This window comes from Oryzias latipes, chromosome 8 (genome assembly GCF_002234675.1).
Source record: "Oryzias latipes chromosome 8, ASM223467v1".
NCBI classification, from domain to species: domain Eukaryota; kingdom Metazoa; phylum Chordata; class Actinopteri; order Beloniformes; family Adrianichthyidae; genus Oryzias; species Oryzias latipes.
Genome location: NC_019866.2, coordinates 2,260,189 through 2,282,082, shown reverse-complemented (window position 1 = coordinate 2,282,082; position 21,894 = coordinate 2,260,189). Strand labels below are relative to the sequence as shown.

The 21,894-nt window shown below is 42.8% G+C and overlaps 4 protein-coding genes across 11 annotated transcripts in view; 3 read left to right on the top strand and 1 right to left on the bottom strand.

Annotated features, from left to right (window-relative positions):
* Positions 1-2,777, top strand: part of LOC100049491 (xylosyltransferase 1) — a 30,150-nt gene extending 27,373 nt beyond the window's left edge. For all 3 annotated transcript variants that reach the window (XM_020705021.2, XM_023957284.1, XM_023957283.1), the window contains exons 10-11: positions 1-175; positions 2,083-2,777. The exon at positions 1-175 is cut by the window's left edge and continues 162 nt beyond it. In XM_020705021.2, the coding sequence (XP_020560680.2) occupies positions 1-175; positions 2,083-2,405 (498 nt within the window). In that variant the 3' untranslated portion in view covers positions 2,406-2,777. The remainder of the gene's footprint in view (positions 176-2,082) is intronic.
* Positions 2,778-4,751: 1,974 nt separating this feature from the next.
* On the top strand, positions 4,752-8,664 carry LOC101175404 (protein SCO1 homolog, mitochondrial). The gene is made up of 7 exons (XM_004071113.4): positions 4,752-5,178; positions 6,116-6,199; positions 6,280-6,370; positions 6,454-6,651; positions 6,753-6,845; positions 8,071-8,186; positions 8,262-8,664. Exons 1-7 carry the CDS (start codon positions 5,047-5,049, stop codon positions 8,391-8,393), a joined length of 846 nt encoding a protein of 281 aa, XP_004071161.1. The 5' UTR covers positions 4,752-5,046; the 3' UTR covers positions 8,394-8,664.
* Positions 8,665-9,581: 917 nt separating this feature from the next.
* Positions 9,582-11,631, bottom strand: tmem220 (transmembrane protein 220). Its single transcript, XM_004071112.4, has 7 exons — positions 11,521-11,631; positions 11,223-11,445; positions 11,119-11,148; positions 10,926-10,986; positions 10,628-10,751; positions 9,899-9,958; positions 9,582-9,800 (listed from the first exon to the last, which is right to left on the bottom strand). Exons 2-7 carry the CDS (start codon positions 11,322-11,324, stop codon positions 9,668-9,670), a joined length of 510 nt encoding a protein of 169 aa, XP_004071160.1. The 5' UTR covers positions 11,325-11,445; positions 11,521-11,631; the 3' UTR covers positions 9,582-9,667.
* Positions 11,632-12,582: 951 nt separating this feature from the next.
* map2k4 (mitogen-activated protein kinase kinase 4) lies at positions 12,583-21,863 on the top strand. Of its 6 annotated transcripts, XM_004071111.4 has the most exons (13): positions 12,583-12,951; positions 13,262-13,297; positions 13,723-13,755; positions 17,134-17,236; positions 18,608-18,782; positions 18,861-18,980; positions 19,056-19,175; positions 19,257-19,308; positions 19,393-19,520; positions 20,119-20,196; positions 20,906-21,054; positions 21,175-21,220; positions 21,299-21,863. In XM_004071111.4, exons 1-13 carry the CDS (start codon positions 12,819-12,821, stop codon positions 21,410-21,412), a joined length of 1,287 nt encoding a protein of 428 aa, XP_004071159.1. In that variant the 5' UTR covers positions 12,583-12,818; the 3' UTR covers positions 21,413-21,863. The 6 variants fall into 6 exon arrangements, with proteins under 6 accessions (XP_004071159.1, XP_011476040.1, XP_011476041.1 ...); XM_011477738.3 differs by lacking the exon at positions 13,262-13,297; XM_011477739.3 differs by lacking the exon at positions 13,723-13,755 and having other exon boundaries at positions 17,146-17,236.
* Positions 21,864-21,894: the final 31 nt, after the last annotated feature.

Genomic DNA, 21,894 nt, shown 5'->3' with positions numbered 1-21,894 from the left:
TACGACATCCTGGTAGACGCGTCCGCCGAGGTCACCCACTACCGGCCGCCGCTCACCTCGCCTCTACGGCCCGGAGTCTGGACCCTGAGGGTGCTGCAGCGCTGGAGCCTGATGGGTCAGACGCGCTTCATCGTCGCTCCGCTGGAGTTCCACAAGCAGCAGCCCATTCAGAGAGGTGGGACACCTTCACCGTGAAACTCTACTTTTGACTCATCGGATGAAACAAGAACCTAAATGATTAGAGCGCCCACCCCCCACCCCCATCCCAGCTGTCAGCATCTCGTGCCTGCGTGTATTTATAGGGTCAGCGTTCATTCTGATTGGGTCACGCACACTCAGGGTCACCTCCGTCTGAATTAGCCTCTTCCTCCTCATCTCGGTCGTGAACGGGAACAACTGCCGACCCGTGTGAAGATGTCTGACCTGCGGTCTGATCTGTTTTTACACGCAGAAGAATTTCCCCTCCAGGCTGTCCTTCTGTTCGCTCCATCTCCAGATAAACAGATAAAACTTCTCCAGTTCTCTGTTTTTCTGAGGCGAGATGTTCACAAACATGGCAGGATTCCACGTTCAAAGAGACCAGTTAGATGGACAGTGTCACTGAAGGGGCTGCTCTGCTGCCAGGAAAGAGAATGGAGAAGATGACTGCTCCTTCATCCACCACTATCTTCACTCATTCACTGCAAAAAACCCAAACCTCATCAAAAATATTAGTTGGCTTAAAGTAACTTATTATACTTAATATGTTGAATACTTCATACGCCGTTAAAAGAAAACTACGGTGGCCCTGAAGTCAAATCAAAAAAACATCTCAGAGATCATAAAAACAATTGAAAGAAAAACAAATTATAAAAAAACATTCTTCCATTTTAGAGGTCAATACAAAATTCCCCCTCAACAATAAAACAACAAAAAAATAAAAGTTTCGAAAAACAAAAGTAATTTCCAGAAATCGAAATGAAATGTTAAAAAACGAAACACAGTAATAAACCGGAAAAGGTAGGTATTAAAGGACGGCACCGATTGGATGATGATGTATGAGATTTTCGAAATGTGTCTTCATCGTCTGCATACTAAGGTTTTTGATTCGTATGAAGGATTTCCAGCATCGCTTCAACTTTCCGTTAACATGATGGACAAGCGTCATCCAATCAGTGATGTCACATAGTATCGACTTTTCCCAGTTTCTGTTAAAAACAAGAAAAAAGTCATTCCCATAGCTCTAAATAAAATGTTAAAAAGTGGAACAAAAGCAGAACAGATACCACTCTGAGCATCTTTTGATCTATTTTCAAAGCCTTCCCAGAGGTCTTTTAGTTATGATGATGATGTTTTTAGCCAAAATCCCAAAACCTGATTCGTTTTCTAGGATGTAGTTTCTGCAGAGCGACAGGAGTTCAGTAGAAATTCACCTCTGAGTTGTAGGTGGGGACGTTGGCATGGAGTAAGCCCACCCCCACTTACCATCATTCCTTTGTTTACACACTCTCCTGCTAGCTTACAGCCCCTCACAGCTCCAACCTGACATTAGCGGTGCAACAAAAATGGCAGCAATATCAGATCTGTCCATCCGTCCAGTTTAGATCCAGATTCCAGCTCAGACCAGGACAATAAAGACGTTCATGGATCTATTTGTCTGCAGAGGATGCATCAGAATGGGGCTTGTGACCCGCCCATCGAATTTTTTGCATTACTAATACAATATTTTCCAAATAGCATTTTTTCATCTACTCCTGATTCACCAATAAAAAAAAACCTCAAAAATTCAATTTTTAACATAATTTTCTTCATGTATGTCCTCCATCATGAGAAAAATGCCACAAGAACATGTGAAAAACACCACAAACAAATTATTTATCGGAGTGGGTCTATTTCTAAAAAAAATGAGTTAATAAAAGAAAGGATGTAAGGAAATGAAGATTTATTTTTCGACAAAACAAGTTGTCATATCTCCATGATTGGTTATTTTTAGGTTTCTTTGATCCATAGCTGTTCTTAAAGAGGTCTATGTCTTGCTTCCTTCTTTTGAGGCTGCAGTTGTGTTGATTTCCTTCTAAGTTTGCGTCTTCTCTCTGGATGCAGAAGACGCCCAGCGTCTGCACGGCGGCCCGGCAAAGAACTCCTACATGGAGCAGAGCTTCCACGGTCTAAACCCGGTGCTGCAGCTGCCGGTCAGCCTGGTGGATGTGGAGGCGGCAGAGGCCAACGCCGGCCTGACGGGGGCGCCGCTCCGCCGCTGGGTGGATGGACTGCTGGGGGGCCACTGGTCCGCCTCAGACGTCTGTTTGTTGGGCCCCAGCGCTTGCACATCCACAAAACACTGCAGGACCACGGCTTGGAGCTCCACCAGCCCTGACCCCAAATCTGAACTGACCCCCCCCAGCAAGAACGGACGGATCAGGTAGCAGCAGGTGGGGCTGAGAGAAGACGGGTGGATGGAGATGAAGAAATGAAGGAAGAGACTTTTATTCTTTGTCTGATATTTATTTATTTAAACCTCCAAGAACACGTCTGAGACTGAACAGTGGGGCCCCCCCTGAAGAGAAAGCTTTCTGTCAGTCTGCTCTTTCGTTTGGGACCACGAAGCCACATGAAAGAATGAATGTGAGATAAAGAAGTGCATACCTCATGTTGTTGTCTCCCTGATCAACAGCTGCTCCTTCCTAAAGGTCACTTTTTGTTTCAGACTGAAATCGTTCAGCCTTAAAAGGTGCAATAACTTTTTCTGTCCTATTTTGTAAAATAAACTCATTAAAATATGTTGGCGTTGTAAATAACTGAGGATGAGTGGGAGCTCTTTATTAAAGAATCATAGCTGTGGGAGAAAAGCCCTCTCTGATTGGCTGCAGGTTTTAATTTGAATTGGCTCCTCCCACAGGAAGCTCAATCAGGGAGACAGGAAAAGAAATTCCTGGAATTTGACATTTCACAGTTTCATCAGTTCATTCACACATAAACCAATGGCAAAAAAAAACAATAATTAAGGTAAAATTTCACATTTATTCTTTTATTAATTTTGTGTTTTTCCGAAGTAAATCATTAGGTAGTTTATTACCTTTGGTCAAACTTTCAAATTAGATCATTTTAGTCCTAAATAATAAATAACTTTAATTTATTTTTCCCAAAATCATTGTTTTATGTAAAACAAAGCAACTTCTTTTCTAATATAAATAAAAAGGACATCTGAAAAGTCAATTAACTTTTATTTTAAATTCATTTTATAATAAATTATAACTCTTAAAGTAAAAATGTCATTATTTTATCATGAAATGTACTTTCAATAGTTAGTTATATGAGAAAAACATTTGAGTAAATAGAATAAATTATTATTTTTAAAGAGGTTTTTCTGTAAAACTTAGTTCAAATTATACTATTTGAATAATTTTACATAAAACCTATAAATCCATTTTGTAATCCATTTTGTTGGAGAAATGTCACAGAAACGTTTCCTTTCTTCTTTTTTAAACTGGATTATTATTTACAAACTTAAAAGAAAAATTCATAAAAACAACAAAGAGGGACAAAAAAAGGCGATTTTTTTAAACCTTTGACTGTCAAACCTTACAGTTTCAAACAGTAAAATAGCTTCAGTTTAACATTTTAACAAATGTTTCCTCTTCTTAAAAAACAGTAATAAATGTTTGAATAAATAGTCCACATGAGGGTGATGGTGGTAAATTGTTATGATGTCAAACGCAGGAAGGAAAGAACTGCAGATTCATTTCTTCACACATCCAGGGTGGATCAATCCATCACTGAGCAGAGGGGGTGTCCTTCAGCAGCCTCCAGCAGGCAGAGGACACAGCTGGACTACTGACTTCAGTGGCTGTGGGGTAGAGGTAGAGCGGTCGACCTATGACTGGAAGTTTGCAGGTTCGGTTCCTTGGGCAAAACACATCGCTCCTGGTGATGTGTTGGTGTCAGCACTAGGCAGAGGAGTCGCCAACAGAAACTAACAAATGTGGAGTCGTCCCGGAACAGACCTCTGTGTTCCCTCTGGCGTTTGTGGAAGCGAAAAGTGTTTTAATTTCCATAATTCCCCTCACAAAAATAAACTTTCATAGAATCTAGATTCAGTGTCCACTGTTCAATTTATTTCAAGTACATTTATTTGCTTAATCTTTACAAAAATTGGGGTTCCAGCTCATAAAACCCACAAAAATAGGATTTCAAAAAATCAGAATACTGTGGAGAAATCTGCCCAAATTTTGCAGGACATGAATGTTTTAAACTAAGTTGCACCAAGTAATTATCAGCTAAAATCAAAGCACCTGCAGATGTCATTAACTTAGTTCAGTTTGGTTTCGATTGTCTCAGTTTGTTTCAAAATGGGGAAGACTTTAGAGTTGAGAACTATCCAGAAGACACTGGTGTTTGTGAGCTCTGCACTGAGAGCAGATTTAATCTTCCAGTAGGACCTGGCTCCTGCCCACACTGTTGAAGTATTAAAAATAAACACATCATTTTGAGAATACTTTATCTGGATTAATTTGATGTGATCATAATCTCTGTCTTTATACTTTTGCAAAAACTGAAGTAAATGGTGATTTGGTGATAGTTAACGAGAATGGATATTGCTCCAGAAAATTGGAATTTTCTGAAACCCTGTATTTTGTGGGTTTTATGAGGTGAAACCCAAATCTATGTAAAAAAAGACAAATACTTGAAGTCAGTTAACCAGTAGGCCCTTAATCTAGATTCACTGAAATTTTAATTTTTCAAATAGAATTACAGAAAGGAATACGTTTTGCCCCTGCAAAAAGTAAACGTTGGGAAAAAAATGAATTGTTGTTGTAGTGAACTATTTCAACTGTAGGTGGCAGCAGAGAACAAATTAGATAAGAGGACAGGGGGACTTCGTAGCTTCGTGACCTCACTTCCTGTGGTATGTCTGTCTGTGTTATAACTGACCCCGGACCAGCCTGTTCGAACTGACGGTCCAGCAGAGTCGCACGTCGGGTACTGATCCCGGATCAGTTACCGGAGCGGCTCCACTGAAGCGGCGCCACTTCCGGGAGCTGCATCTCTGTCAAGGTCTGAGCAAAGATGAGCGCGTTTTACCAAAGCCTGCGGGCGCTAAACCCGCACAGGTTCAGCGGCAGCTTCACGCAAATTTTTATCCGTGGAGCAACGGGGCTTAGACCAGCGCTGTGCCCGCAGGGAGTCCACTGCTGCCCGGTAAGTGAAGGCTAGCATCCAAATCTAGTGACACGAGCGGCTCCTCCATGGCAGGCTGCTTTAGCTTTTCTTTTTCCAAAAGCTTTATTTAAAACTAGACACAGGACAAACGGCAAAGAAACCATTAACATGTATTATATTTTTTTACATGGTCTTATTAAAAATAGAACACACACACACACACACACATATATATATATATATATATATATATATATATATATATATATATATATATATATATATATATATATATATATATATATATATATATATATATATGCGCTGTTTGAAAGAGGAAATGTTCTTGTTGCTTCTTTTGTTTTATAAAATGACGGATGGAATAAACATCAAGGTTGTACATTGGGCCTGAATGTGGAATTTCCCCCAAATTATAAACAGTTGAGTCACAAAAGTTTGCATTTTGGGACAAACGATGTTATTCGGACACTGACAAGACAGCAAAAACATGAAATGGGGTAAATTACATGCATTTTTCTGATAAATTATTTCAAATCAGACCACAATTTCTGTTTATATACAAAGATTAAATAATAGAAAAATAGGCTCCCGACACAAGACTCTCCTATGCTTATTTTAAATCTTCTTAGTTTATTTTTTTCTTGATAAATGTGATACATAATTTTAAATGTATCCTATTATTAAAACAGTATTTATGAATAGTAGCCTTTTCCCAATTAAAATCACCTGAACCTGTAGTGACTGCATCAGATACAAGTACCTGTTCTGGAAAGTTGAAGTTCTGAAAAAATTCTGAATATGACTCGAGGAATCCATCTTTGTTCAGAAACGGAGCATCCGGCAGAACTCCAACAAATTTCATTTAGGAAAAAGAACAAATGAAATCTCTGTGTGAGCTAAAGTTACAGATCAATGATTCAAGGGAATTTTACCTTCACGGTCCGTCCTCCAACAGGTGAACCAGAGAGCCCTGCAGTGGAGGGCCCTCTCCTCGCTGCCCCCTCCCCCTTCATCCGGGGAGCAGCCTAAAAAGTCCGGGGTGAGTCCCTGACGTCTGTCAAACCGAAGGCAGCAGACGGTTTGTGTTCAGTCTGACCCGCCTCTGTCCTCTTTGTCAAGCCCGTCACCTGGAGGTCTTTGGCGGTGACGTTCGCGATCGGCGGTGCGTTGCTGGGAGTGATGAAATACTTCAAGAAAGAGAAGGAAGAACGTGAGTTTGTTCCTCTTCGTGTCCTAGCTTGATGTTAAGCTGCGTTGCTCTCCGTGAAAACGAACCCGTTTGTGGCGCCGCAGTGCTGGAGAAGGAGCGCAACAAATCCATCGGGAGGCCGGCGCTGGGGGGGCCCTTTTCATTGGTCGACCACAACAACAAACCCACCAAGAGCCAGGACTTCCTGGGCCAGTGGGTCCTCCTGTACTTCGGCTTCACGCACTGCCCCGACATCTGCCCCGATGAGATAGAGAAGATGATCGAAGTGGTGGATGAAATCGGTGATTTTATTTTTTATTTTATTTTTTCCCCTGCACTATTTGAACGCACCTGAAGAAGGGAAGTCTCTTTTTTACAAGCCTTTCTTTTTGTCTTCCTGTAGATAAAATACAGTCTCTTCCAAACCTGACCCCCCTCCTCATCACCATCGACCCGGAGCGGGACACTCCAGAGGCCATGGCTGCTTACGTCAAAGGTACACGCAGGAGTCCTCCAGCGTTTTACCCCCCTGCGTTTGACCTCACAAAAGTGGCGCTCGTTTGTCAACTTGATGGGAAGCTGAAGGTCTGACGGTTTCTGTGAGTGAAGTTCCAAAGCGGATAAGAAGGTTTTCCCGTTAAACCGTCAAATCAAAGATACATTTCTTAATCGGAGAAATCCTCCCTCGGATTTCTGTTGTTTCGGACCAAATAAAACCGTGTTCAGATGCAGTTGAACAAAATAGGATGAAAAGAGGTCATTCAGATAAAAAGACGTTTTAGCCGTTTTAAAAGGCAACTTCCAGAATTAACGACAGTTTGTCTAAAAGTGGTTCGATGTCTTTACAAACTGTCAGAGTTTTATAAATTATACAAATGGAATGAATGGGGTTATTATACTTTAGCACTTTATATTTTTCTAAAATAGTGAATTTGGTTTATAATCCAGGATTAATATAGAATTTGTGGAGTTTTCCATCAGTGTCTGAGAAAAACAGGAGGACGCAACGCAGAAGTCGATGTGGGAGAGAATCCTGGAATCTGCTTCATCTTGTTTATGAATATTTAGCATCTTTTTCCGGTCCTTTTGATCTGCTGGAACATAAAGTCTTAGCCCTATGCAGCCGTACAGGGGTGGGCCCGTACGGGTTTGCCGGTTTTTGGGTCCGTGGACGGTCGTAGAGAGGAGCGGCTGCATCTGAAGGGGAGCACAAAGTTCCCTTGAGGCTCGTACCTCAAGGGGAGTCCTGAAAATGGAACGTACCATTGTTGTGCACGTTGTAAGTGTATCATAAAGTATTTTTAAGGCGGATTGACGTTGCACGCACTCAACTTGACGTAACACTCCAGTCGTTGGTAAGGCTCCTTTCTGACCGCACATTCTTCGTGCACGGCGTGTGCACGTGATACGCCAGTGCTCGTTGGATGTCGACACAAACTTCACTGCTTCTTGTGCGGTCTGCAGTATTTGCAGGGGGGCTGAAAAAAATGAAAAATCCGTACGACACGCCTGTGTCTCGCCTACCTTAGCGGTCATTTGAACGAACGTTTGACCCAGAAAAGTTTGGGGCCCAAACTAGAGCTTTGTGGGACGCCTATGGAAGAATCTAAATAGGAGGCTGTAATCCCTCCATGCTAACTCTGTTTCCATGGTGATAACATGTCAGGGGATGGAGTCTTGTGCGTGCTGATTAAAGGTTTTCGCGTTTTGAATTTCTCCAGAATTTTCGCCGAAGCTGATCGGCCTGACGGGATCGACCGCTCAGATCGAGGAGGTTTCCCGCGCCTACAGAGTTTACTACAGCCAGGGGCCGAAGGACGAGGACAACGACTACATCGTGAGTCGCTGCTTCTCTGTTGTTCATGAAGACGTTGGTCACGTTCGCAGGTGAACCTCGCGCTTTACTCTCCAGGTGGATCACACCATCATCATGTATCTCATCGGACCGGACGGAGAGTTCGTGGAGTATTTTGGACAGAACAAAAGAGGCGTGGAGATCTCCAACTCCATAGCAGCTCACATGAGGAAGCACAGGAAGAAGTGAGCCGCTGCTCCGAGTCCCCGAGTCCCGCCCCTCGGGTCTATCTGCTCATCACCGCCGTCTTATTTCTGCCTTTATTTATATATTTTTTTACACTATTATAAAGTCCTGCTGGGTGCAGTGGAAGTTCTTTGTTTCCTGAGAAACTTGACACTGACTGATGAACAAACTGAATTACTTTTCCAAGTCATTGGTTTCTACTTAGTGTTTTATATAAGAAATCTAATTCCAGTGGATTTTTTTTAATAAACTGAAATTAGGAGCTGCATTTCCAGAAGAAAATGTAGGGTTGATGCTGCATTGGTGAATGAAAATGAAACTTAAAGGGTTATAATTGGTACAAAAATAAAGAAAGAAATGATCAAAGTTGACCATAAATAAATTGAAAACAGCACAATAACAAAAAAGATATGTTTGTGAAAAAACGCCAGTGAGCTTCTGCACCAAGGATTCCCCGTGTGTTTGAATGGAGGCAAAAATCCTGGAAACCTTGGAATATCCTGAAAAGTTCCAAGGATTTGAAGGACCAGTAATGATGGCTGGAAAAAGCTGAACATTTGAATAGTTGAATGGTTAAACTAGCTGAAAGATTGTAGGAGTTAAGCAGCAAAAAATGGAAGATACTAGAATAAAAGAAACAGGAAAACAATGGTTGGTTGAATGCTTTATAGCATTCAAATAAATTATAATATAAATCTAACTCTCCAAATGTCTTGCACTGCTAAATCAACATTTAGCTCATCTGGATCAGTTTATTTATAAAACTCGAGTTAGAACCTGATCTCTCAAAACTCGACACAATGTAAACTTTTATGATTCTTATAATCCAGTTCAGTCTAGATCATTGGAGTATATTAGATTAAAGCGTTTCTGGTGTAATCTCTGTACTGAGGAAGCAAAGGGCGACAGTGGAGAGGAAAAGGAAGCAGCATCGGTGATCCTTCAGCTCAGCTCAGAAAAGCTTCAGGCTTGTCTGGATCTGCAGCAACAGTCTTCAGAACTTTGAGTTTGTTCAGCTTTCTTTCTCCTCTGTAATGCGCTCAACAGTCCACATGAGGGCGCTGTTTAGGCCAGAAAAATGGAGCGTTTGTGACTTCAGAAATGACTTCACAACCTTTTCCAGGAAGACAGATTCTGCATTTTTCTGGATCGCAGCTTTTAGGCTGGGATGTGGCTTCAGTGACAATGAAGTTTGTTTTAAAAACATTTATTTCACTTTTAAAGTATCTAAAAACAGAGAAGTGGACTGTTTCTTCGTCCACATGAGGACTTGACATCTAAAGGGCCGTGGTACAGTGTGAAGGCCAGTCCGATCTCAGATCTTTGTTGGTGTGGTAGTACAGCCAGGCCGCGAAGGGGAAAACTGTGATGGCGGCGGCAGTGGAGACCCGCAGCGCCCCCACAGGAGCTCTGATGCAGACGAGGGCGGAGAAAAGAGCAAAAATGACAGCAGTGGGTGGAGTCTGCAGCACAGCTCAGTCAGAGGTCAAAGGTGAAGTGAGAGTTACCTTCCAGAGTGACGACACAGCAGAAGCCAAACGCCCGTCAGCATGAGGCCAGAGCATTCTCTGCGTTTGAAACATACCATCAGTTTCCTGTTTCTGCTTAGTTTTAGGGGAGTCTCTGAACGACGTCATGAGCCCAGGCATGGAGACGTGATGACTCCTCAAAATCAATAAACATCATCTGGGTCTCTCATACGCCGTGAATGAAACAAACACAGACACCTTCCATGTGGCGATCCGGCTAAAAACATCAGCCCGTAGCTCCTCCCACACGCGGCTGGAGCGTCAAGCTGTGAAATGGCGTTTGGTGTGAACGCAGCTTTAGTGTCTAGACCCACTGAGCAGAAACTCTGCTAATAAACTACTAAATTAGTAGATTATGAGCAGAGAAATGATTCATCCCATCATGCATACAGTAAGAAACACTGTCGAATTTAGACGAATATAAACATATTAGAGGTTGCAACTTGCATCTTCAGACTAGGAAAAAAGAAAAATATTGGTTGCACATAACTTAATGTAAAGTAAAAAAGAAAATAACATTTTAAGGATGTGTATTATGAGCGCTTGCATTTCTCCATCAGTGTCTAATCCATGAAATTATACAAGCATTACAAGCAGGTCCGTGCAGCAGGACACGGACCTGAAGAGCGGCTCTTCTGCAAGAAGAGCTTCTGGAGAAATTCCAGAAAAGGAAACCATCAGAGACGAGGTGAGGGTCACGTGACGCACCTGCCCTCCTCCTGCTGGAAGATCGCCGAGACCTTCTCTGTGAACAGCCTCCATCCCAACATGGACACGACAGCGCAGGAGATCATGACGTGGAGATCCGCCACGCGCCTCCAGGCCAAAGTCTCTGCAGGGAGGAGACAACCCGGGTGGGGTGGGGGGCAGAAAAACACGCGCGGCATCGCTGCTGTGAGCCGCACGGGGGCACTGTAGGCGACGAATAACGGCCGCGGTGCGACTATAAGCATGTGCGGTTTTCTTTTTTATTCGGAACCCGCAACAGATCCAAACGTCAGCCCACCTGTCACATCTGCTCTCCAGACGATGAACGCACAGAGCGCTGCGGGAACCCCGTAACCCGCCTGTAATAACCACAACAACTCTATCAAACAAACAAACACGCAAACACGCACACACACAGACACACACACACACACCCACACACACACCCACACACACACACACACACACACACAGACAAACATGTCTCTTACCATCCACAAACCTGCGTCCGGGTCATTGATCTGCAGCAGGAAACAAACAGTGATTCATTACGTTTTAAAAGCAAACCGAGCAATCATCCTTGGGCGGGTATTACCTGCACATACGACGCCAGAGTGAAAAACAAGCACATCAAGGCGTTACAGGTCTTCCAAATGATTAACAGCCACGGCTGCTGCTCCTTACAAACTTCTCCCATCGCGGTTCGAAACTGACTCAAACCTCCCACCCGCGCCGGCGGTACGCGCAGGACTTATAAACAAGCGAAGTGGCGCTGGATCACTCGTTCAGTGTTCACTCGGTGGTCACCTCAAAAACGTCTAGAATAACATAAAACATAAAGTGATTATGTATTTGGGGGGAAAAAACAACGCAATACAATTTAAATATAAAACCTCTTGATGGTAGTTGGTCTCCAGATAAATAGTAAACGTTTGATTATTTAAAACTTATGTTTTCTTGTTACGTCAACTGATGTCTCGGTGTGCAAAACAAGCGTATCTTTGTTAGGACCGCAGCGGAAAAGCGGAAATTCGATTTCCGCTTTTTTCCTTTCAAAATAAAACCTATTTTTTATGACCACCAGATTTCAGTGCAAAATTCAAAAACAGTACATTAAAGTGTAGCTAGAGTAATATACAAACATGTCAAAACATTATCCTTAACAAAATTAAAGAATAAAACAGCCCAATGCAGTCTTATAACAAAATAATCAACCCAACAATATTTGCGATAGCTTCTGTTCTGATTGTATATTTTTAATTTTATCATATCAAAATATGTTTAAAACTGTTTCTTTAAAATGATTTATTAAGTGGACTTTTGATGACCATTGTCTCTCCTGTATATAATATTTTGACAACATTTTGATTAGGTTTACTATTTATGTTTACATTATATTTTTTATTAGAATGGAAAATTAGAATGGTTGATGCATAAAGAATAAACAAAAGGGAATAAAATACCATTTTAGTATGCTGTCCAGAAGTACTGATTTGGTCTAAAGTTACACAAGTAGGTTTTGTTTTTAATTTACTTTTGAATCAAAGATCATCATTTTGTCTGAAGTTGTCCCTCAGTGAATAGAAACTAATACAAAAAAGGAGGGGGGGGGGCATGTTACAGCAAAAAGAAAACATTTTTTATGTAATTGTATAACACACTGTCTTTCTATTGAAAAATCAAAAATATTTTTGTATACTCAGAATGGTCGTTGCAAACAGAACATTTTCAGAAAATGTGTTACAGGAACAGTAAACTCTGACAACATAGCTTTTTAAAACAGTTAAGGACCGTCTTAAAGACTTTGAAAACTGTATGTCACTTTAAAAAACATCTAAAGTGTGACTATTGTCAGAGCTGGGGGCCGTTTAGGAATCCCTTCGCCACATGTTGTGTTTTATTTTGAAAGGCTCAGCCGCGAGCATCCCATTTTGCGTGATTGTTGCGAACTTCCTGGTAACCAGCTGCTAGTTGTGGGTGTTGACGCGCGTCAGCTGATTGCGGCTCGACTCGTCCGCTCGGTTAGCCTAGCTTAGCGGGGCGCTTGTCTTTGTTATGACACGGCGGCCTGCGGCAGCTGTCTGATCATTTGACGCAGTGAAGGCGGCCCGAGAGCCCGTCAGTCCGGCCGGATCTTTGTTTGTCGCAGGGGCGGAAGGAGGAGGCGAAGCGGGGATTCAAGTTCACAACAATGGCGACTCCCCGTCCTAACAACCAAACAACACCCATCGGCAACAACGCGGGGTCCGCCCCGCACCTGCACCTCCAGCAGCAGCAGCAGCAGCAGCAGCAGCACATCACAGCGATGAGCGGCGTGCAGCCGGGTAAGCGGCGAAACCCCCGCGCAGAACGAAAGGGGCTCGCGCTCCGTGGCTCTGGAGGTTAGCAAGCTAGCGGCGGGAGGCGCAGACTAATCCCTGGATCCTCCTCTCAGAAAGGGCCGGATAATTACTGCAGCAACTGGATGAGCATCAACAGCCTCCAGCTCAGGGCTGTATTTAAGTCCCTTTGTTTTGTAGCTAACTTTCATTCAGTGTGTGTCATTCAGAATTGAGGTCAGATGTCCCTGTGAGGCTGCCGTCCTGTTTAGAAAGTGTGTTTTTATTCAAACGATGTCCCATCTGAACTTTTCAGAGTCCAACACTTGCTGGAGGTGTCAAAGTGAAACAGGTACTCACTCGTTTGATTTCCAAAGATCTGTTGGAGACGGTTTCTGGTGCTCACCTTCTGAAATGTTTGACATCTATTAATCTCCTTTTTTGTCACATCCTTTGACTTTATCTCACCTTCTGACCTCAATGCTGCTAACTATTGATTCCTAACTGCGCCGTGATGCTGATTCACGGTGAGAAGACAGAGTGTTGCTCCTTCTCATCATCCCATCTTTGATTTCCAAGGTCATTTCACCTCCTTGTGTGCTCCCATCTCGCCGTGCCTGTTGTTGTGGTTGTTGTTGTGTAAGAGCTGCTCAGCAAGGCCAATTTCTGTGATTCTTCCTCAACATCTGGGTGGGAGGGGGGGGTTGAGGCAGAGGAGGGATCACGAATCGGCGGATGTGGCATAACAGAAGACTCATGTGTGTTTTTGACCTCTAGGGTTTCAGGTAAACCTGTCTGGAGCCCACCCAAGTAAGCCAAAGCTCTGCCCCAGCTGTCATGCCTTTTTTCTGCCTGACGATCTGGTCTGGGCTCGACTAATCCCAGTCCAAACCTTTGCGTGGTTCTGGTGGGTTTGTGTTGGAGGTGGATGTTTTTAAAAGCACTGCATCCCCGTTTGGATGTTTGTTTAGGTTGATGTGAAGGTTTGGTCGTGTTTTTTTAAAAATGTTTAACCTTCTTAAAATGCGACTAAAACACGTCGGCCTTCTGAAGGACGCTTCCTCACCTGGCTGAAAAAGGAGATCCCTCTTCTTCTATTATCTCCTTTAGCTGAGGAAACATTGAACCTTTCTTTCAGAAATCTTTTCCCACAATTCTTAGCGGTGACATCAATGATGATCGAATCAGAGAAGCATCGACGTCTTTCATGCTTTAAGTTCATGTCCTGAATCCAGCCAAGTTCTGGGGACGTTTTCCAACTCAACACCATTTTTGATACTATCTAAAGAATCGCACAGCTGTGTCATTTTTGTTGTCGTGATAAAAAGAATAATAATAGAGATGGATTTGAATGAATCGCTGATCGTTGGCCGACCTGCTCAACCATCTGAACCACTGCTGCCCTTTACATTTAATTTGGAAAAAGTGACACTCATGGACGGATGAAAGGCAGTAAAACAAATTGAAACAGATTTTTTTTCAATAACAACCCCTAATGTCTAAATATCCTAAGTTTGATACGTCTATGTATGAATGTAAAACTGCTGATTGGATTGTTATGAGCATTGTTCTCGCTTTGATTGCTTGACATAAACCACTTCAAATCAAATCAAATCAAATGAATCTGATATGTTAGGATTCCAAAAGAACCAATCTGTGTTCCACAGTTTGGGGGCATGGCAGCTGAAAGCTTTGCCCCCACATCCACTTACATTGGCAGCTCTGTCCTGGAGGATTTACCAGGAAAGGCGGATCCTCTCCTGTTTGCTTTGAACCTCTCCTGCCTCCTCAGGACGTCTGCTTACCTGGAGGAAGGATTTGAAACATTTAGTAATGAAGAACAGGCTCAACTCGCTCTTTATGAAAACCTAAATCCATCTTTGTGAAGAGCGCCACCTTGAGTAAAGGTGCCATCACGACAAAGAGACCCTTCCCCAACCCTCTGCCTTTTGATTTGATTTGATTGATTCATTTTATTCAAGCATTAACTGGAGTCAATACAAAAAGAAATCACACAAATGTATCAAACTCATTAAAGAAATGATGAAATGCATAGATAACTAAAATAAGGACAAACTGAAGTCACATTTGATTCATTAAATACAGTGATCAATAACTAAAGTCGAGTAGAGCTTGATTGATTGCTTGAAATGGAGCGGGAAGACGTGACCTTATATAACCCCACCCCTACTGAGTTCATTCATTTGATAGTTTTACATAGTTCTGGTTCTGATCTGATAGATTCTTTTCAAGTTACAAAAAAAGGTCCATATGGATGATGATCTTTAGAAAAAAACATCCATTCATGATTTCGTAAACAGTATTAGAACACATGATCAGAATAAACCAGTAATTATTGCTGCACATTGCAGATCAAGTAAAGAAAATCAATAGTTATTGATTGTAATGAAAACATTTCAGTTATCAGTGTTTCACAATGTAAACGTCATTGGTTGTAATTATAACAGCTTTGATTATTTCACTACAATCAAGTTCACACATGGATTTGGAATTATTTGGAATTATGACTCGAGGATGTAGTGAACTTTTAGAATTATTCCCCTCAAATTTCTATAGTTAAACTCAGTTGGAAGCTACACATCAGACACACATAAACTAAAGTTTCAAAGAGTATTTCAATCTTAAATAAATGTAAACTTTAGTTTGTGTGTGTCTGATGTGTAGCTTTCAACTGAGTTTATCGATAAAACCCTAAGAATTTGTTTTCTGTAACACTTCCAGTTGAGACATTATTTATTTTAATTGACACCTCGGTATTGGGGGTTTAATTACCAAAAACATTACTTTGGTTTTATTTAGGTTGGAAGATAATTTGTTGTAATCCATCCATGATTGTGCTTTGTTTAACTCTGTGTTCACCACATGAATGTCTGTAGAATAGAATATAGTCGTGTCATCAGCAAAGATCCGTCTCCTTCTTCTTTTAAAACAAAGCAGGAGAAGTTGGCAAGGTTTCAACCAAAATGGAAGGTTCATGTTTAAAGGACAAGCTCACAATCCAACTAAAACAACGTTCACATCAGCATTTAAAGACCAAAAAGACCAAAAGATTGTGGTTAAGTACAAGCTGCAGTCGGCGGGCCACAAGCTCCCTGCTCCGCTCCATTCTGATGCAGACAAACGGATCCGTGAACGTCTTTGTTTTCCTCGTCTGAGCTGGAATCTGGATCCAAACTGTACCGATGGATGGATCTGATATGGCTGCCATTCTTGTTACACCGCAAGTGCTATGCTGGGGCTGCTTACTCCACGCCTATAGTCCCGCCCACAAGTCAGAGGGGAATTTCTAATGAACTCCTGCCGCTCTGCAGAAACTATGTCCTAGAAAACGACATTTTATTTGGCTTAAAATGGCTTAATCATAATTGAAAGAGAACTGGGAATGCTTTGTAAACGGATCAAAAGAGGATCGGAGGGAGACTTTAAACCAAACAAAATTAGAATTTTCATTTTATAAAAAGAATTCTACCCTAAAGGAATGTAAAAAGCATCCTGAAGAAAAGCTGACTGTTGTGTTGTTGAGCCTGGGCAGTTTTTGCTGCGTTGGTTTGTGGGATTTGTGGCGTCAAACCAAAGTCTGAAGCTAAAATCTGAGTCACATGTGAAATCAAAGCAGTTGGCCTGAAAGGAGCATGTTTCCTGCCTGAAGAGCTTTATTCTTTTTGCTTTTTGTGTTGCTCATGTGGGGTGTGGGGGAGGGGGGGGGGGTCAGCAGCATGCTAATCCCCTTTGTTTCTCTAATTTCATCTAAATCATGGTGAAGTCAGATAAGCTATGATTTCTACATGCAGTTTGGGCCTAAGAAAACTTTTTACCTTCAATCCCAAACAAAGTTAGTTAGTTGCACTGAAAGGTAAAAAGTTGAGGAAGTCTGTACTTCCATGACTCCTCCCCTTGAGGGAGGGGCTTCACCAGCAGAGAGGGAGGAGCTTAAAAGTGGTGTGAATTCAACCGGATGACAGTGAAACATCAGAAAAAGCATAATTTCTGCTCCTCTTAATCCTTCCTCTCTGCTGGACGGCATGATTTGATTTTGCTTCCCTTCAATTGCTAAATCTTTTTTTTATTTCCTCGGTTTCTCTCGTCACTTTTGTAACCTTCCGGTCTTTGAAGTTGGACGAAGTTTCCTCTTGTTTATCCTTCATGAACATTTCTCCACCTGCCCAGGTAAACGCAAAGCCCTGAAGCTGAACTTTGCCAACCCTTCCATTAAACCCATGACCCGGTTCTCCCTGAACACCGCCGGGCCTCAGTTCCAGAACCCTCACATGTGAGTCTGCCTTAAAAACCCTGACAAATTCAGCAGTTTCTCCAAGTCCATGAGCGCGTCTCACTCTGAAGAATCGGCGTATTTATTCAGGGATCAGGCCCAGTGTTGCCATGGAAACCTCACAAAGCTAAGGCAGGAAATGAGGCGTCACCTCTGAATGGCGTGCAGAACAGATACATTTATTGAAAACAGTTTCTTCGCTGGTGGTTTTGCGGTGGCGTCCCCTCTCCACAGGGGTCTGTAGCCATGAACCTGAAAGTTACGTCTAACCTTACAGGTGTGCCTGCAGCACAGGTGCACCATCAGAAACATTTAGCTCTTTGACCCTTTTAACGCTTAAAGAGCAGATTTCTCCACTGGGAGCCACATAGTCTTAGGAAAATGCAACGCTGATTTGTATTTACATGATTGTTACGATCAACTTAAATGAATTATTGTTTAGTTTTTTTTTGCATGAATGAAACAATCATAAAGAGAAAATAGCCTTTCTTTGGCGAAATATGAAGAGGTTCATAACTTTAGACAGGAGCGGACAAGGCTTCCTTTCAGAATAAAAGACACTAATAGTCTCTCTCTCACTGCAGAATACATAGTAGGAGGTAGTGTAATGTCGGCATTAATCAAATATATATATATATACATTTTACAGTTTGTGGTGCATCTCAGCCAGATAATCGTAAATTAACAAACTAAGAAAAAATCAGAGCTAATTATCGTATTTTTTATTCAGTGTGCCTGAAGTAATAGTTCTGGCTGCGTTTTCTGTGGTACATAGCACTCAAAAACCTGTCAGTGTTTTGGGACGACTATGAAGCTGCACAGCTTGATGGACTGCTGGAGCATTATGGGTATTGTAGTCGAATACCTTGCAGAGTGATATGTACTGTCCATCAGCTGCTTATGAATGTGTGGAATGAAGCTTTTTTTTTTTTACTTTACTACTTACTTACTTTTTTGGAAGTAAAACGTTACTTTTCTTGAATCAAAGAGCCACACGTGGCTCCGGAGCCTCAGGTTTCAGACCCGGGATCTAGTGGGTTATTTCAGACGTGATGCAGTTTAGTAAAGTTTTCCATAAAAACCCCAAAAAGATGAATTCTGATGTGGATCAGAGTACGCTGATCCGGTTCTGGCCTGCAGGACGTTACAGTGAAAAGTTCAAAAAATATTTCTCTTTTTACCTTTATTTTGTTTTTACGTCTGGATTCTGTTAAAGAGCAGACATTTATTTCTCTTTTATCCCATCTAAGCAGAAATGTTCATGTTAGAGCTTCGTTTTATCTTCAGGTTTTCGTTGGGAATTTGATGTGGGGGGTGAGGTAACCCACAGGAAGCCAAATGTTCTGAAGATGTTTGCGGTTTTCCTGTCAGAGAGCGGCTGAGGACTCACAGCATCGAGTCGTCCGGGAAGCTGAAGATCTCCGCGGAGCAGCACTGGGACTTCACAGCCGAGGATCTCAAAGACCTGGGGGAGATCGGCCGAGGGGCTTACGGCTCCGTCAACAAGATGGTGCACAAGCCGAGTAACCAGATCATGGCGGTCAAGGTGACGACTCTGATGGCGGGGAGGGAGGGAGGAGCCTGTGATTTGACCTTCTGACCCCACTGGCTGTGGTCTTTTCAGAGGATTCGGTCGACGGTGGATGAGAAGGAGCAGAAGCAGCTGCTCATGGACCTGGACGTGGTCGTGAGGAGCAGCGACTGTCCCTACATCGTGCAGTTTTACGGCGCTCTGTTCCGAGAGGTGAAATAAGACGTGGATGCCGACCGCCAGGCGCCGTTTTGCCCCCCCCGACTCAGCCATTCTCTTGTGTTTCAGGGCGACTGTTGGATTTGCATGGAACTCATGGCTACCTCGTTAGACAAATTTTACAAGTTTGTGTATTGCTCGTTAGACGACGTGATTCCAGAGGAAATATTAGGGAAAATAACGTTAGCTGTAAGTTTTTCTCCTCTTTCATTCCTCTTGTTGAGAAGCTTCTGTGCCGGATTCTCCTGAACCTCCGTTTCTCGTCCTCAGACTGTGAAAGCACTAAATCACTTAAAAGAAAACTTGAAAATCATACACAGAGGTGAGAGGACTCCACAGATTCAGCGCCACCTGAGCGGCTGTTGACGGGCTGCTGACCGGCTGTTCTCCCTCCCTCCCTCTGCAGACATAAAGCCTTCAAACATCCTGCTGGACCGGAAGGGCAACATCAAGCTGTGCGACTTTGGCATCAGCGGCCAGCTGGTCGACTCCATCGCCAAAACCAGAGACGCCGGCTGCAGGCCGTACATGGCGGTAAGGACCTCCACATCCTGTAGGGCCGCAAACGGTGACAATCTGAGCTTGCTGAGTTACACACACTTTGACCTGCTGTTCAAATGTTTGCATCACTCAGCTGGTTTTCTCATAGCGAGCTCGCCAAGCTGGTACATTTGTCAAAAACCTCGCATTTTGTCCGCATTACACTCCTAATCCAAGTTTGTCCCAGAGGTTTAGTTAAAGTCCCTCTTTGATCCCAGTGGTCTTTTTTAATGATGATGATGCATTTTTATCTAAAAACCTGTGTCGTTTCTTAGGACGTAGTTTCTGCAGAGCAGCAGGAGTTAGAAATTCACCTCTGAATTGTGGGCGGGGCTGTTGCTGCGGAGCAACCCCCCCCCCCCCCCTTCCTCTCCCTGTTGCCGAGAACCTGCAGCCGTCCCGGCGTATTTTCTACGTCACAAACATGATCTTCTTCAGACGGCATTTTTCAATTTTGAATAAAGAAATTCTTCAGCGTCAGATCTCTGCTCCTCACTCCTCTTTCAACTGAAAAGGAACTTTGTAGAGATGAGTCTAGACTTGTAATGTCCCTGCAGGAGCTTCCTGATTATCCTCTGCCTCCTTTTTTCAGCCGGAGCGAATAGATCCCAGTGCGTCCAGGCAGGGCTACGACGTGCGGTCTGATGTCTGGAGTTTGGGAATCACACTGGTGGGTTTCCACTTTGTCATAGAAAAACTGTCTGGGAAGCTCTCATGGGTTAATAGTCGAAATAAAAACACGTCTACGAAGGTTTAAAAGCTGGAAAAAGCTTTTCTGCCGATTGAACAGTTCTGGAGAGCTTTACTTTTTATATTTTCAACAACGTTTCTCCTTTTAAACATAACAGTTTTAGATAGTTTCTCTTACAAAAATCGATATTCTACTGCTCCCTCTCTTTAGCTTGATTCACCTTTTGCGATCTTGCAGATTTTTTCAGTGCAATTTTGCATGCTTTTGTTTTTGTTCACGCCTTGTGCCAATAAAGTTCTGAATTTTGACAGTTAAAACCAGAGAGAGAGGTGTTAAAGTGTTCATATCTGTCTGAAGTGTGTAGTGAGGAGTTTTACCACCTTAAAGCATCTGGATTTCACCTAAAGTGTGATATTTTTAGACGTAACCCCTGCGATAAACCAGAAAACACTGTAAATTGTATTCAATCCTAAACTGAATTAAACCTGTTTATATTTGATGAGGAAAAAGAAAAGCTGTGAAGGAAAAAAACAGAAAATATTTGAAAGATCACCTTGTTTCTGAAAAAACTGAGGTTTAAAAGGAGGAATTGGAAAACGACGTTAAAAATGTTGGCGTTAAAACCCAACAGCATCAGGACTTTGGCTGCAGTTCTGTATGTCCTGACGTGGGCGTTTGTGCGTTCCAGTACGAGCTGGCCACGGGCCGGTTCCCCTACCCCAAGTGGAACAGCGTGTTCGACCAGCTGACCCAGGTGGTCCGAGGAGATCCTCCACAGCTCAGCAACTCTGACGAGAGGCGGTTCTCCCCCAAGTTCATCTCCTTTGTCAACGTGTGGTGAGAGGATGCTGCTCCTCGTGTTCCTGATCTAGTAGTTTTTCTCTGAAGCCGTGCTCTTCTGCCCTCTTGTGGAGAAAAGCTGAAGTCCTCTGTGACAAATGTCTCTTTTTTTTTCAGCCTTACAAAGGAAGAATCAAAGAGGCCAAAGTACAGAGAACTGCTGGTGAGTTCAGCGAAACGGCTATTTCTTTTTTATTTTAGGATCCTTTTTTAACCACATTTTATTTTTTTTTTCCCCCAGAGGGACCCGTTCATCCAGATGTACGAGGAGCGCTCGGTCGACGTTGCCGGTTACGTCTGCAGGATCATGGATCAGATGCCTGCTTCTCCCAGCTCCCCCATGTATATGGACTGATAGCAGGACAAAACCAAAGCACATTCAGTCGCTTTTCACCACTCTGATCCTAGAAAAGGAGAAGTCAAACCCCCGTGTAAATGTTCCCGCTCTCCCTGATTATGCTGTTAAAAAAAGAAAGTCACCTCTCCCGGTCAAAGTGGAGGTTTTCCTCCGTCTGTACGACGCTAACTCACTTCTTTTTCTTCAATCGCACCGAAAAACAATCATGATGACGAATCCTCTGATCAGCAGCAACGTAGAGCTCGTATTTAACGACGCAAACCATGCGAGTGTTTGAATGTGGAGACTTGAGCAAACTGGAATCCTCCTTGTTGTGAACCGTTTCATCTCTTGTGTGTACGTGAACGAGAGCCTCGTGTTTGGACCTGTGCTTCTGTCCGCTCCCTGCGGTGGACTCCATGTTGATGAACCAATAAAGACAAAGAATAAAAAGCTGTTGAAACATTGAGTTGTTTTAAATGCAAACATTAAAAAAACCT